The sequence below is a fragment of the Cervus elaphus genome, chromosome 5 (assembly GCF_910594005.1).
Source record: "Cervus elaphus chromosome 5, mCerEla1.1, whole genome shotgun sequence".
Taxonomy (NCBI): domain Eukaryota; kingdom Metazoa; phylum Chordata; class Mammalia; order Artiodactyla; family Cervidae; genus Cervus; species Cervus elaphus.
In genome coordinates, this window is record NC_057819.1 from 126,372,093 (window position 1) to 126,383,718 (window position 11,626).

At 55.1% G+C, this 11,626-nt stretch overlaps 1 protein-coding gene across 2 annotated transcripts in view; it reads right to left on the minus strand.

The window, feature by feature from the left end:
- SEPTIN9 (septin 9) overlaps positions 1-10,979 on the minus strand; it is a 177,473-nt gene extending 166,494 nt beyond the window's left edge. Inside the window, exon 1 of one of the 2 annotated variants that reach the window (XM_043905396.1) lies at positions 10,871-10,979. In XM_043905396.1, coding sequence (XP_043761331.1) covers positions 10,871-10,889 — 19 coding nt within the window. In that variant the 5' untranslated portion in view covers positions 10,890-10,979. The remainder of the gene's footprint in view (positions 1-10,870) is intronic. The other variant, XM_043905399.1, reaches the window with a different exon arrangement.
- Between the last annotated feature and the right edge of the window lie 647 nt (positions 10,980-11,626).

Genomic DNA, 11,626 nt, shown 5'->3' on the forward strand with positions numbered 1-11,626 from the left:
CAGCCTTTAGGCTAGATTCCACCTATAGGAGGAGACTGGAGGGAGCGATCAGGGAGAGCCAGGGTGGATCTTTCCCTGGCTCTCAGCCTCGGAAGGTTTCTCCAATGGCAGATTTTGACTACTCTGCAGCTGAAGCGCCGGCTGGGCAGGTTCCCTTTCGTCCAGCCTTCCTTCAGGTTACCCTGATCCCTGGACTCTGATAACACGCGTTCCTCCCTCTGATCCTCCGATAGGGGTGGACCGGAGTAATGGCTTCTCCCCCACTGATCTCTGATTGTCTCCAAGAAGCTAAGAAACATCAAACACCAAGGTCCTTAGTTCAGGTACATCCCATTTCAAGGTAGTTGACAAGGGCCATAGAAATACGTTCACACAGTCAAGGGTTTCTGCAAAATTTGCAAGATGGAATAAATTTTAACCCCAATCGGTCACGATTGCTTTCTCCTTCTCCTCTGAGTTCCTGCCCACCATCCTTTCTCCTGTGCATGGTACCAGTGGAGGGGAGTCTGGCCTTTGGGGGCTTCTGCTAATGAAAAGTTGAACTGGGAGAATAGTTTGGATTTCAGAGGGCTTTATTTACAAGGTTTACAGTTATTTCCATGCATACTTAAGTGACTGCTCGTCACCCCCATGTTAAGGCCAGGAATACTCCTTCTACTTACTTTTCCAAATCTGTCTGGTGTGCAAAATCTGAAGGAATAAGATAGGAATGTGTCTGCTGTATTTAAAATGGATAACCAACAGGGACCTACTGTATAACACACAGAACTCTCCTCAATGTTATGTGGCAGTCTGGATGGGAGGGGAGTTTGGGAAGAATGGATACAGGTACATGGCTGAGTCCCTTAGCTGTTCATCTGAAACTGTTACAACATTGTTAATCGGCTATAGCCCAATACGAAATTAAAAGTTAAAAAGTAATAATAAAGTAAATGGAAAGAAGATAGGAATGTGTCCTGCAGTGCCTGTTGCCAGAAAAACGTGGGCAGTGTGGGAGAGCAAGACTTGAAGCATATGGAGCCAGAGGCTGCTGGTGACTCTTGTGACCTCATGGACTATTGTTCGCCAGGCTCCCCTGTCCTTAGGATTTCCCAGACAAGAATACTGGAGTGGGCTGCCACTTCCTTCTCTAGGGGATCTTTCCGATCCAGGGATTGAACCCTGGTCTCCTGCATTGCAGGCGGATTCCTACCGACAGAGCCACCAGGGAAGACCTAGCCAGGGGCTGGTCTGTGGGAAATTATTCCAGTCACCAGATAAAACATTGTAGGCAGAGAATCCAATTCTCTTCATCTCAAAACAGAAAGTATCTCTGGTTAAAGAAAAAAAAATGCAATAATGTATCACATAAAGTCGGGGCTTCCCAAGTGGGAAGAACCCGCCTGCCAATGCGGGAGACATGAGACTCAGGTTTGATCCCTGGGTCGGGAAGATCCCCTGGAGGAGGGCATGGCAACCCACTCTAGTATTCTTGTCTGGGAAGCCCCATGGACAGAGAAGCCTGGCGGGCTACAGTCCACGGGGTCGTAAACAGTCGGAGATGACTGAGCAGCTGAGCACGCATGCACACCACAGACAGTTACAAATGCCCCGTACTTGTCTCTTTCTTTCTGGATGGGAATCACATCAAAATGGAATTTATCAGAATTCTTGTGTTTATAGGATGAAAAATTGCAGCAGGTGCCACAAGCTCTGAGTTAAGGTACCGTTTTTCACACATCCCAACTACCAAAAGTAAAAACTAAATAAAAAAAAAAAAATTATTTGGCCACGCTGCACAGTATGCAGGATCTTAGTTCCTCAACCAGGGATGAAACCTGTGTCCCCTGTATTGGCAGGCAGAGTCTTAATTCCTGGACTGCGCCCCCCCCAAAAGGGAAGTTCCTAAATTTTCATTAACTAAGAGATGAATTAACTTTCTAGTCTCTCAATAAAAAACCATATTGCACAGTCATCATATAAAGAAGTGATCAAGCAGTATTCAGCTAAAAAATGTAGGGAAATAAATTACTTTGGAGACAGGACAAGTAGTTGATTGATAAAAAAAAAAAATAATGTTAGCTTTTTGAATTGGGGGGATGCTTATGAAATTTGTCCACTGTTTAAAATTTATAATCTCAAATTTCTTTTCTCATTCTAAATAAATAATTCCATGCTCATCGTTAAAGAGCTGTATAAACCCCACACACAAACCTGGCTGCCTCTTTGTGCCCTATATGGCTTCTCCATCTTCTGTACATTTACGTCCTTCTGTTCTAAATCCTGGAGTGATTTTTGTCTCCTGGTTAGACCCTGGCTCACAGGCCATGAGCAAACTGTTCTTGTGAGAAAGATGAGCAGACTGACAAAGTAGGGCCAATGGACCAAGGGGGAAATCGTGGATAAGGTGGAGGATGGTTAGCGATCAGAAACAAATGACAACAAAAGGAGCAGCAAGGGGACACCCCAGAATACGAGGAAGGCTGACTCATTCTTTGAGTCCTACTTAATGGGCATCAGGTCACCAAAGAGGCGGGCGTGTCTCACTCAACCTGTCAATGCTCGTGAGATTAAATCCAAGGATACACATAGGGAGGTGCGATCGGGGACTGAGGGGCAGAGGCCCTGGGAGGGAAGATGGGAGGTGAGAGAATAAAAGAACAGCCACGGAGGGTCGGCCGGACAGGCAGCACTGTGGCCTGGCCTGGGGAGCCTGAAGGTTCCAGAAGAAACCGCGGCCCAAGTAACCTGGCAGCAGAGTGAATGATCTCCAGAAGTGGCTGCTTACCTGGGGGCAGGCGGCCCATCTCTAAGACTAGGGCATTCAGGCTGGCCCAAGGAAGCAAGGAAATCCCCTCCTGCATCCTCTAGGGGCCAAAGAAGAGAGGGAGAGGAGAGGCAGGGGGCGAGGAGCAGTTGGCATCATGTGCCAGCCGAGAGAGGAATCGCAGATGGTAGGCAACAGGGCAGATCTTTTAAAGGACAAGAACCCTGGGACTTCTCAGCGGCTATAAGCAGGCTGATAATTGGGGCAAATGGCATTTTCTATTCATTAAACTTCTTAATAAACTGCTGGGTTAAGAACACTTGTTTGGGACTTCTCTGGCAGCTCAGTGGTAGAGAATTCACCTGCCACTGCAGGCTCGATCCCTGAACTGGGAAGATCCCACATGCCTCAGAGCAACTAAGCCTAACCACAACTACTGAGCCTGTGCTCTCAGAGCCAGGGAGTTGCAACTACTGAGCCCAAGTGCCCCAACCACTGAAGCCCCAGCACCCTAGAGCCCGTCCTTCGCAGCAAGAGAAGCCGCCGCAATGAGAAGCCTGCACACCGCGAGAGAGCAGTCCCTGCTCCCCACAACCAGAGAAAAGCCCGTGCAGCAACGAAAATCCAGCACAGCCAAAAATAAATAAAGACAATTGTATAAAGAAAAGAACACTTGTTTGGTTTCTGGAGCCATCCCAGGAATGCTGGGAAAGGGAATCATCTTGGGCAGTATTTTATTAAATTAATTGCCTCCAAAAATTTCCAGTATCCAGCCAGTCCACATCTCACAGCTATAAGCACGGCTACTGTTCACATCTCTGGCTCAGCACCGCATTCTCGGTTCAGGGTCACGGACGCCCGTCACCAAGGAAGAGCGCCAGCATCCGCAGACCGTTTAAGCACTCTGGTGAGAGGATGGCTGAGTAAATTCAGCAACATCCACTCTGAAGAGCCATTCAAACTGTAATTAGGGAATCCATGCATGGGATCTGATTTTAATGTGAAAAGAACAGAATTAAAAATTATCTGTACAGAGAATATGCAACTCTCCGAAAAAAACATTATATCTCTTTGCTAATCAAACAATACGACCGTGCGTGTGGAAACAAGTCCAAAGGGAACACAGAAAACAATGTTGTAAGCGATGGGATTGGAGAATCTGTCCTTTTTAATTTCCTGTTCACATTGTTTGGTAACAAGTAACGAACAAGATTACCTGGGGCTTTCCAGGTGGCTCAGTGGTAAAGAATCCGCCTGCCAATGCAAGAGATGCCAGAGATGTGGGTTCCATCCCTGGGTTGGGAAGATTCCCCCAGAGTAGGAAATAGCAACCCACTCCAGTGTTCTTGCCTGGAAAATCCTGTGGACAGGGGAGCCTGGCGGGCTACAGACAATGGGGTCGCAAAGAGTTAGACACGACTGAGTGACTAAGCATCACCACTACGAACAAAACGAACAACCAAATAAAGAGAAAAAGGCAAGAGAGAGAGAAGAAAAGTAAAGTAAGGCACAGGCTTGGCAGCTAGAGCGTCAGTCCCCAGGGACCAGGAAAACACTGCCACCAGGAAGATCGGCTCCCCACGGCTCAGAGTTCGTTCACCACCCGTCGGGGCCCCTGCATGGACCAGAAGTCTACCTCCCCCGCTTTGGCCCCCACGATGTCATTCCACCACCTGGCGTTGTCCCCACGATGTTGGCCCTGAGTAACCTCTGCACAAAAACCCAACACCTGCTCCTGGGCCCTGCATCTAGAGTCCAAGTCACCTGTTCATTAGTGAGGTTTGCAAACCACCACTCCCCCTTATCCCTCTGGTTGATTAGCCCAGTCCTTTGGCTGGAAGAAGACAGGGGTTGCTTTTAACCCACTTCCAAGTGGCTTTGGGTTACAGGAGCCTTATTCTCTGGCTGAGCCCTGATCCTGGTGGAAACAAGACGCACAGTCCAGGGGAGGACTGTGAAAGCCCCAGGAAGTGGATCAGATTGATCGGCAGGACAAGCCCGAGGCGGCCTGCCAGCTCGCTTCTGCCCAGGTCTACCCAGCCCCTCCTGGTAACCACGCTTGTGGCAGTGATCCCCGGCCAGTCTGCCCCAACACGCCTGGCCCAGCTGGGACAAGGGACCCAGGCACACTCTCAGGGAGGTCTAGGGTGGACGCAGCCAGCCCCTGGTTCCCAGGTACAGCCTTGAGAGGCCCAGCAGGGCCCAGTCACAGCCCAGGCTTCACGGTACACCTACCCTTTAAGAGTTCTGGGGGGAGCAAGGCCTCCCCAGGAACCAGAAAGAAGGCAAGGTCACCCCCATCTCTCATGGGGATCCCTCCTGCCTCTGAAACCCTGGGCCGGGGAGGGCACTACTTCCTGGGGAGGGGGGTGATCTGGCCCTTCTCGCCCCACCCAGCACTTCCAGGGGCCCTTGGGAAGCTGGGGGCCACACACACAGGCCAGAGCAGCCATCCAGGGTTCCTCTCCCCCTTCACAAAGCCAGCATTTCTCAGAGGATGACCAGGACTCGAGTTCCGTCCAGAGAGGGCGGGCAGCCGGCTGCCCCGTGCACTGGGATCATCTTCCTCTCCCCCTTCCTATCCCAGAGGCTTGCAGGCTGCCAGCAGTCACGCTTCGCAGAACCAGGTCAGATTAGGCCCTGAACAAAGCTTGGTTGTTGCAAGGCTTCCAAGAGGCCACTGACAGCAGGACGCCTGGAGCCACCCCCCCCTCCCCCAGGCAGCGCCTCAATGCCCCCAGTTCACGTGGGCTGCAAATGGACCCGGCCCCCAGGGTGGGGACAGGGAGATAAGGCAGGGAGAAACTGGGCTGGGAGCAGAAGGCCACACTCAACCCAGGAGACCTGAGGCCAGGACACCCTTCCAGAGCGGTGCCGAAAGCCACCAGCCTGCAGGAAGGAGCCAGCCCTCAGCAATGCCCGGCACACTCTTCTAGGAAGAATAACTGAACCTACAGGGAGGCTCGAAACAGGCCAGAAACTTGCAAAATGGACACCCCCAGCTCACCCAGATGCTCCAGCAAAACCATGGGTACTTCGCCTCTCAACAGAGTTTCTGGGCCCAGTTACAGCTGCCCAACAGGGAACGGCAGGCTGACCAGCTACCGGCCTCAGGGATCCATCAGCTCTCCTGTCAAACTCAGGGCCCCATGGTCCCAGGCCTGACCTCAGGACCCCCGGCCCCAGAGCCCTGTGACCAGCAGGACAGGCTCCCTTCCACCAGTGCTTCTGGATAGGCAATCTCTTGTAGCTGCCGTGGGGACTCACTGGCCAAGGTCTCCGCTGGAGCACTGTGGGGGCTGTAACCTTGTATGCACCTCGTTGGGTCCCCAGGGGGCATCCCCGGCCACTCATACCCACAGATCCCCCATAAATCCCCTGGAGGTGCCTGTGGCTGGGGTGTTCCAAAGTTACAGCCCCGGGGACTTCCCCGGTGATCTAGTGGTTAAGAATTCACCTTGCAATGCAGGGTATACGGGTCTGAGCCGTGGTGGGGGAGCTAAGATCCCGCATGCCGCAGAGCAACTAAGCCTGCAAGCCACATCTAGAGAAAGCCCGCATGCCATACGGAAGACCCAGCATAGTCCAAAAAACAACATTATAAAAAAACAAAGCAATAGCTCCTGTAGGGAACCCAGCATGTCACCTCCCTCCCCACCCACCACTTACCCCTCAACCTGCCCCCTCCTTCTGCCCCCCAAGGCCTGGGCCTCTCTCTCCAGCACCCCCGCCCCCCACAAGGCCACCAGTGGGATCCGCCCAGGAACTGGCGCTCAAGGCCCCGGGGGCCGGGCCCTGTGTGCTGTGTGCTGAACCCATCTTATCAAGTACATCTTAAGCAAACTGCAGAGCCCACGCAACGCTGCTCATGGACAAACAGCGGTGCATGCAGAAACAAGGTCCCACCCCCAGGTCCCATCCCTGTGGGGCCTGGGATGGGCAGGGAGTCTCAGAGGACACTGGCCCAAGAAGCTGGGTGGAGGATAGTGGGGGGTGCTTTTTCCAGCGGTTGGGGTCCCTGGTAAAATGCCCTCTGCTGACACTCACACACGGGAGCTTCAGGCACGTGGTCGGCCCGTCCTTCCACCTGGATGTACATTCCAGACCGCTGCCCATGAGGGGGCATCTCGTGTCCCTTCTGCTCACCCAGGGGCTTTCCAGGAGGAGGGTGGGTTGTCTCAAACTCAGGTGCATTGCCAGGTGCGTGGCACTCCGCGTTTGGAACCCCTCAGGACAGGCAAGTGACTGTGGGTCATGGGGAGAGGTGAGCCAGAGGGGAGGGCAGATAACTGCCAACAGGCTGGGGAGGGGACGGGCTGCAGGATCAGGCTCCACCAGCTCCCCAAGGACTGGGAGGGCCTCTGGGTCCATAAGGGTCTGGGACCCTCGGCACCAGTCCAAGGGAAACACGAACAGACCGCCGGAGGTGGCTCTTTCTCTCTGCCCAGGTTCCTGCAGCAGAGCAGGCTGGGACCTGAGGAGGCAGAGGTGTGGCAGCCGGAGGCAGGCGGAGGGGCAGGGCGAGACGGGGAAGGAACTGGCCTTCCCCCCTCCCTGCCCCGCCCTCCTCGCCCTCACCCCCATCTCCGGCTCCAGGACTTACTCCTCTCCTCTCCGCTTCCCAGAACACAGCTCCCGGAGCGCTGGGCGTGGGGAAGGCTGCTCACCCGGCTAATCTCTCTAACTGCAGCCTCCCGCCCTGCCCAGGGCTCTGAGTAGCAAGTGTTCGACCTTTGGTAGGCCAGGTACCACTTCGGAGATCTGAAAGTCACCAAGTATCTCTGAATGATTCCCCAAGTGCACACCGGCTGGATTTTATTTCCCATTTCTGTGGCTTGTGGACCTCAGCTAAGCACCCTCAGCACTGAGAACTCCCAGGGGATCCCGGGCCACTGAAAGGTACAGTGGCCCAGTATGCAACCAGAAGTCCCCAATTCAGGACACTGGAGAGGTTCAGACAGCAGCCCACTCTGACGCCCAGGGGCTGAGGGAGACGCCTGGGCCACAGTCCTGGCCTCCAAACCAACAGAGGCCCAGGGAGGGTGCCAGCAGCCCCCTCGGGCATCCTGGCAAAGCTGGTGACACCCAGCCTCTTTGTGTGTACTTCCTGCGGGTGATGAGGACAGTGAAGCAAGCTACGGGTGGCGCAGGCATTCAAGCCTTTCACGCATGAGCTCATTTCAGCGTTACAACAAATCAGCATTGCCCCTGTCTACCAGATGAAGCAAACGAGACACACGACGAGATGGAGGAGGTGCCAGCCTAGGATTTAATTCCGGGAGCCCGTGCTGTGAGCCACTGGGCCACACTGCCCGCAGCTCTGCCTGGATGGACCACCGAGTGAGGTGCATCCAGGAAGCGCATGGAGCAGAACTGGAACTGCCAGACACAGAGCTGTTCCCACATATCTCCCTGGCATCCTGCAGCCTCAGTGGGCACTCACTCTGTTCCCCACCTAGAAGGACCCTCTTTATTCTCCGCCTTCTCAAAGCTGCTCATTCCTCAAGGCCCATTTCAATCTCGGCTTCCCCAGAAACCTCCCCTACCCAGGGCAAACCAGTAGTGTTTGGAGACTGTATTGCTGGGGCGGGGGGCGGGGGGGGGGGGCGGGCACGGGGTGTTAACGAGCCAGGTTAACACCCTGCATCCCGCCTCCCGTGAGAATGCAGCTTGCTTGCAAAGACCACGTCTTTCCATCATCTTTGCACCCTCGAGGCCCTGGCTCTATAGGCTCAGCGCATAATGTGGCCAGTGAGTGTTTATCTAAGGCACTCAGGATCCCCTCAAACAGACTTTTAAAATTCCTCCCTTTTCAGAGACTCGTGAGCGCTCAAGCCAGCTCTACTGACAACATATTTGATTTCTTTCTTTCTTTCTTTTTTAGCGTCTAAACAACATTTATTATTCACTTGGCTTCGATGGGTCTTAGTTGCAGCATGCAGGATCTAGTTCCCCAATCAGGGATCAAACCCAGGGATGCCCCCTGCTCTGGGAGCAGAGTCTTAGCCACCGGACCACCAGGGAAGTCTCTTTATTTATTTCTGAGCCCACAAATAGGTCCCAAAGGAATAATCCCACTCAATCCAGGTGAAAAATAAAAGCGCTCGTGGTTGGCTGTCCTTGAATTTTTTGACGCTGGGGATCCTTCAGTTTGATGCTTTCCCTAATTTCAGGGCACTGATGCTACATGGGAGTCAGAACTGGACCCCCATCAGAAGGGGACCAAGCGGCCACCCCGCCCCTGGGCCAGCCCCCTCCAGCCCAACCCCACACAACGGCAACAGAGTGACCCAGCTCGCCTTGGACCATCGCCAGGAGGAGAAGCTGGAAGAGGTCCAAGCTCTCCCAGGCCCGTCCTCCGGGGCCCTGCCCCTTCAGGCAAACACTGGAGACAGGGAGGCCACCTCTACAAGAGCTGGTTCCTATCCACCTGTGAACACTACTCTGAAACCTTCCTCTTTTTTTTTTTTAATTTGCCAAGGCAGGAGGGAGCAAGCGTGGAGAAGACACATCCAGCCTGCCTCAAAGGCCCTCTGGCATCTGTGTAGGAGGGTCTCAAAGTTCCCCCAGGAAAAGGCCAGTTCACTGGGGGAACTCTGGTGGCCAGACTGATCAGCAGAAGGCTAAGTGTGAGGAGCCAAGGGCAAGAGCCAACTGGTGTCCCTGGGCCACACCGGGCTGCCGAACTCAGGGAAAGGGCGATGCCCACAACCATCTTAAGTATTTGGAACATGTTGGGGAGAGAGGCTGAGCGCCAAACCCTCGCCTATGCCACCTGGAAGCCCCCTCCTCCCCCACCATTACATCAACGCCCCCACACTCCTGAGAGGGAGCTGTGTTCAGGATGGGTGAGGGCCATGCTGTTTGCAACAGGGGGTGAAAGTTGAAATTCGAAGCCACTGACCCAGAAGACCATTTTAGGGGAAGTTCTGAGTAATTCTCTTTGAGACGAGTTATTCTTTATTACTTGTTTTGTTTCTGAAAAAATGGAAAGCAGGAGAAGACTGGGAAAATGTCCCAAAGGCAGAGGGATGGCCCAAAAGACCTCTTCAGCTCCAACTAAATACCACGACTCTGTCCTCTTATCAAGAAAAATTAATTCATGAGTCCTTGGCAGAAAACTTCATGTCCAAGTAGATTAAGGGGAAGAACATGAGGAGAAATTTTGCAGGGTTAGCAGAAGAGATGCCCTTTATAACTTGACCACTGAGGAAGACAAAGGATCTGGCCTGGATCCTTTGGGGAAAATCACAAATTTAAAAAAGGAGGGGAAAAAAGAACAGATCTAGATTCCCCTTAACCAGACTTTCAAGGCTTGTGACCTCAGTTTACCCATCCTCAAAATGGAACTTCAGAGGACCCAAGGGGAAAATGCTTATAAAGGATCCTGAGTGCATGGTGGGAACTGGCCAGGCCCCTTCACCTGTCAAGCCTGCTAGTGAAGCTGGGATGCCAGCAAACCAAAAGGCATCCTGACACCCTAAAAGTGAACCCCAATGGGCTTCAGGTGTAGCTGGATGGTCCTATTTGGGAATTTCTGGTGCTCCACTGGGCAGAGGAATAACAGGAATTCACCTGAAGAAAGGATGCTAAGACCTGGACCACCAGTCCCAGAAGCTGACCCCAAGGAAATCCTCTACACAGCCCCCTCCCACGCACACATACGCACGGAGGGGGACCCAGAACGCCCGGACTCTCGGCCCCTGTCAAGTCAGCGATTCCGGAGAAGGTACAAGGGGGAAGGAGGGCGAACAGGAGGGACGGCCAGCCCAGGGCACCGGCTCCCGCAGTGGCCCCTCAGGACACCTGAGCGAGTAGTGGCCGACAGACGGGGGCAGGAGACTCTCCGCCAAGGTGAGCATCGGGGCCCAACAGTCTTGGGGGTCAGAGAGTTCGAGCACCCGGACTCCCCAGGGCACCAGCGGTCTCTTGCTAGAGCGCGGGCCGAGACCCTGGAGCGGCGACGTAGAAGCAGAGGAGAAAAGTGTGGCGGGGGTGCGCCCAGCGTCTGGTCAGCGACCCCGATTCGGGGTGCAGCTGCGTCAGCTGGCCGGTGGGACGCCCCACACCTCAAGGCTTGCCCCGGGACCCCGACCTCCCCCCGGCTCCGGGCGCGGGGCCCACCTGTGTAAGACTTCTTCATGGTGCCGTCGCGGCCGCCGCTCCCAGCAGAGTGTGGCGGGGAGGCAGCGGGGCTCGGGCTCCCAGGTCGCTAATCCCGGGCCGGGAGTGGGAGGGGTGAGGGCCGGGAGGAGGGGTCGGGCCCGGCCCCGCCCCGGCCCGGCCAGGCCCGCCCCCCGGAGGTGGGCGCCGAGCCCCGCCCCGCGCACTCACACCTGGCGGAGCCCCGCGCGCCGCGCATCCCGACCCCCGGCCTGGAACGCCAGCCCCGCGCCGGGTCCTGAGCTCGCCCCGGTTCGGCCCGGGGGCGGCCCCTGCACTGCGGCCCCAGTGCAAGCTGTCCGAGGGTGGGGGTCGCCAAGGTGGCGACCGTCCCCAGCAGCCACACCCCCCCGGGCACGAACGGTTCCTTCCGGGGCGTCGCCGGCACTTTTCCAGTCCAGAGTCTGGGCGAGGCGGGGCCTCGCCAGGTGGCAGCGGGAGGAGGGGCGCAGGGAGCGGCCTGGGGCCGGGTGGTGGTCCTTCCGCACAGCCCGGAGGGGATCGGAGTCCGCCGTCCGGCTAAGTGGACCGGGCAGGACCGGGCAGGCGCGGTCCCTACCGTATGTGCCCCGCTACTTTCCTGATAATCCAGAGGGCAGACTGCCTTGACTGCTTGATGAACTGGGGCCTCAGTTACCTCATCTGTACAATGGGTACGTTGGACCAGATGATAACTTGTGTTCCATCTGAGAAATATCGAACACCGTCCCAGCACCA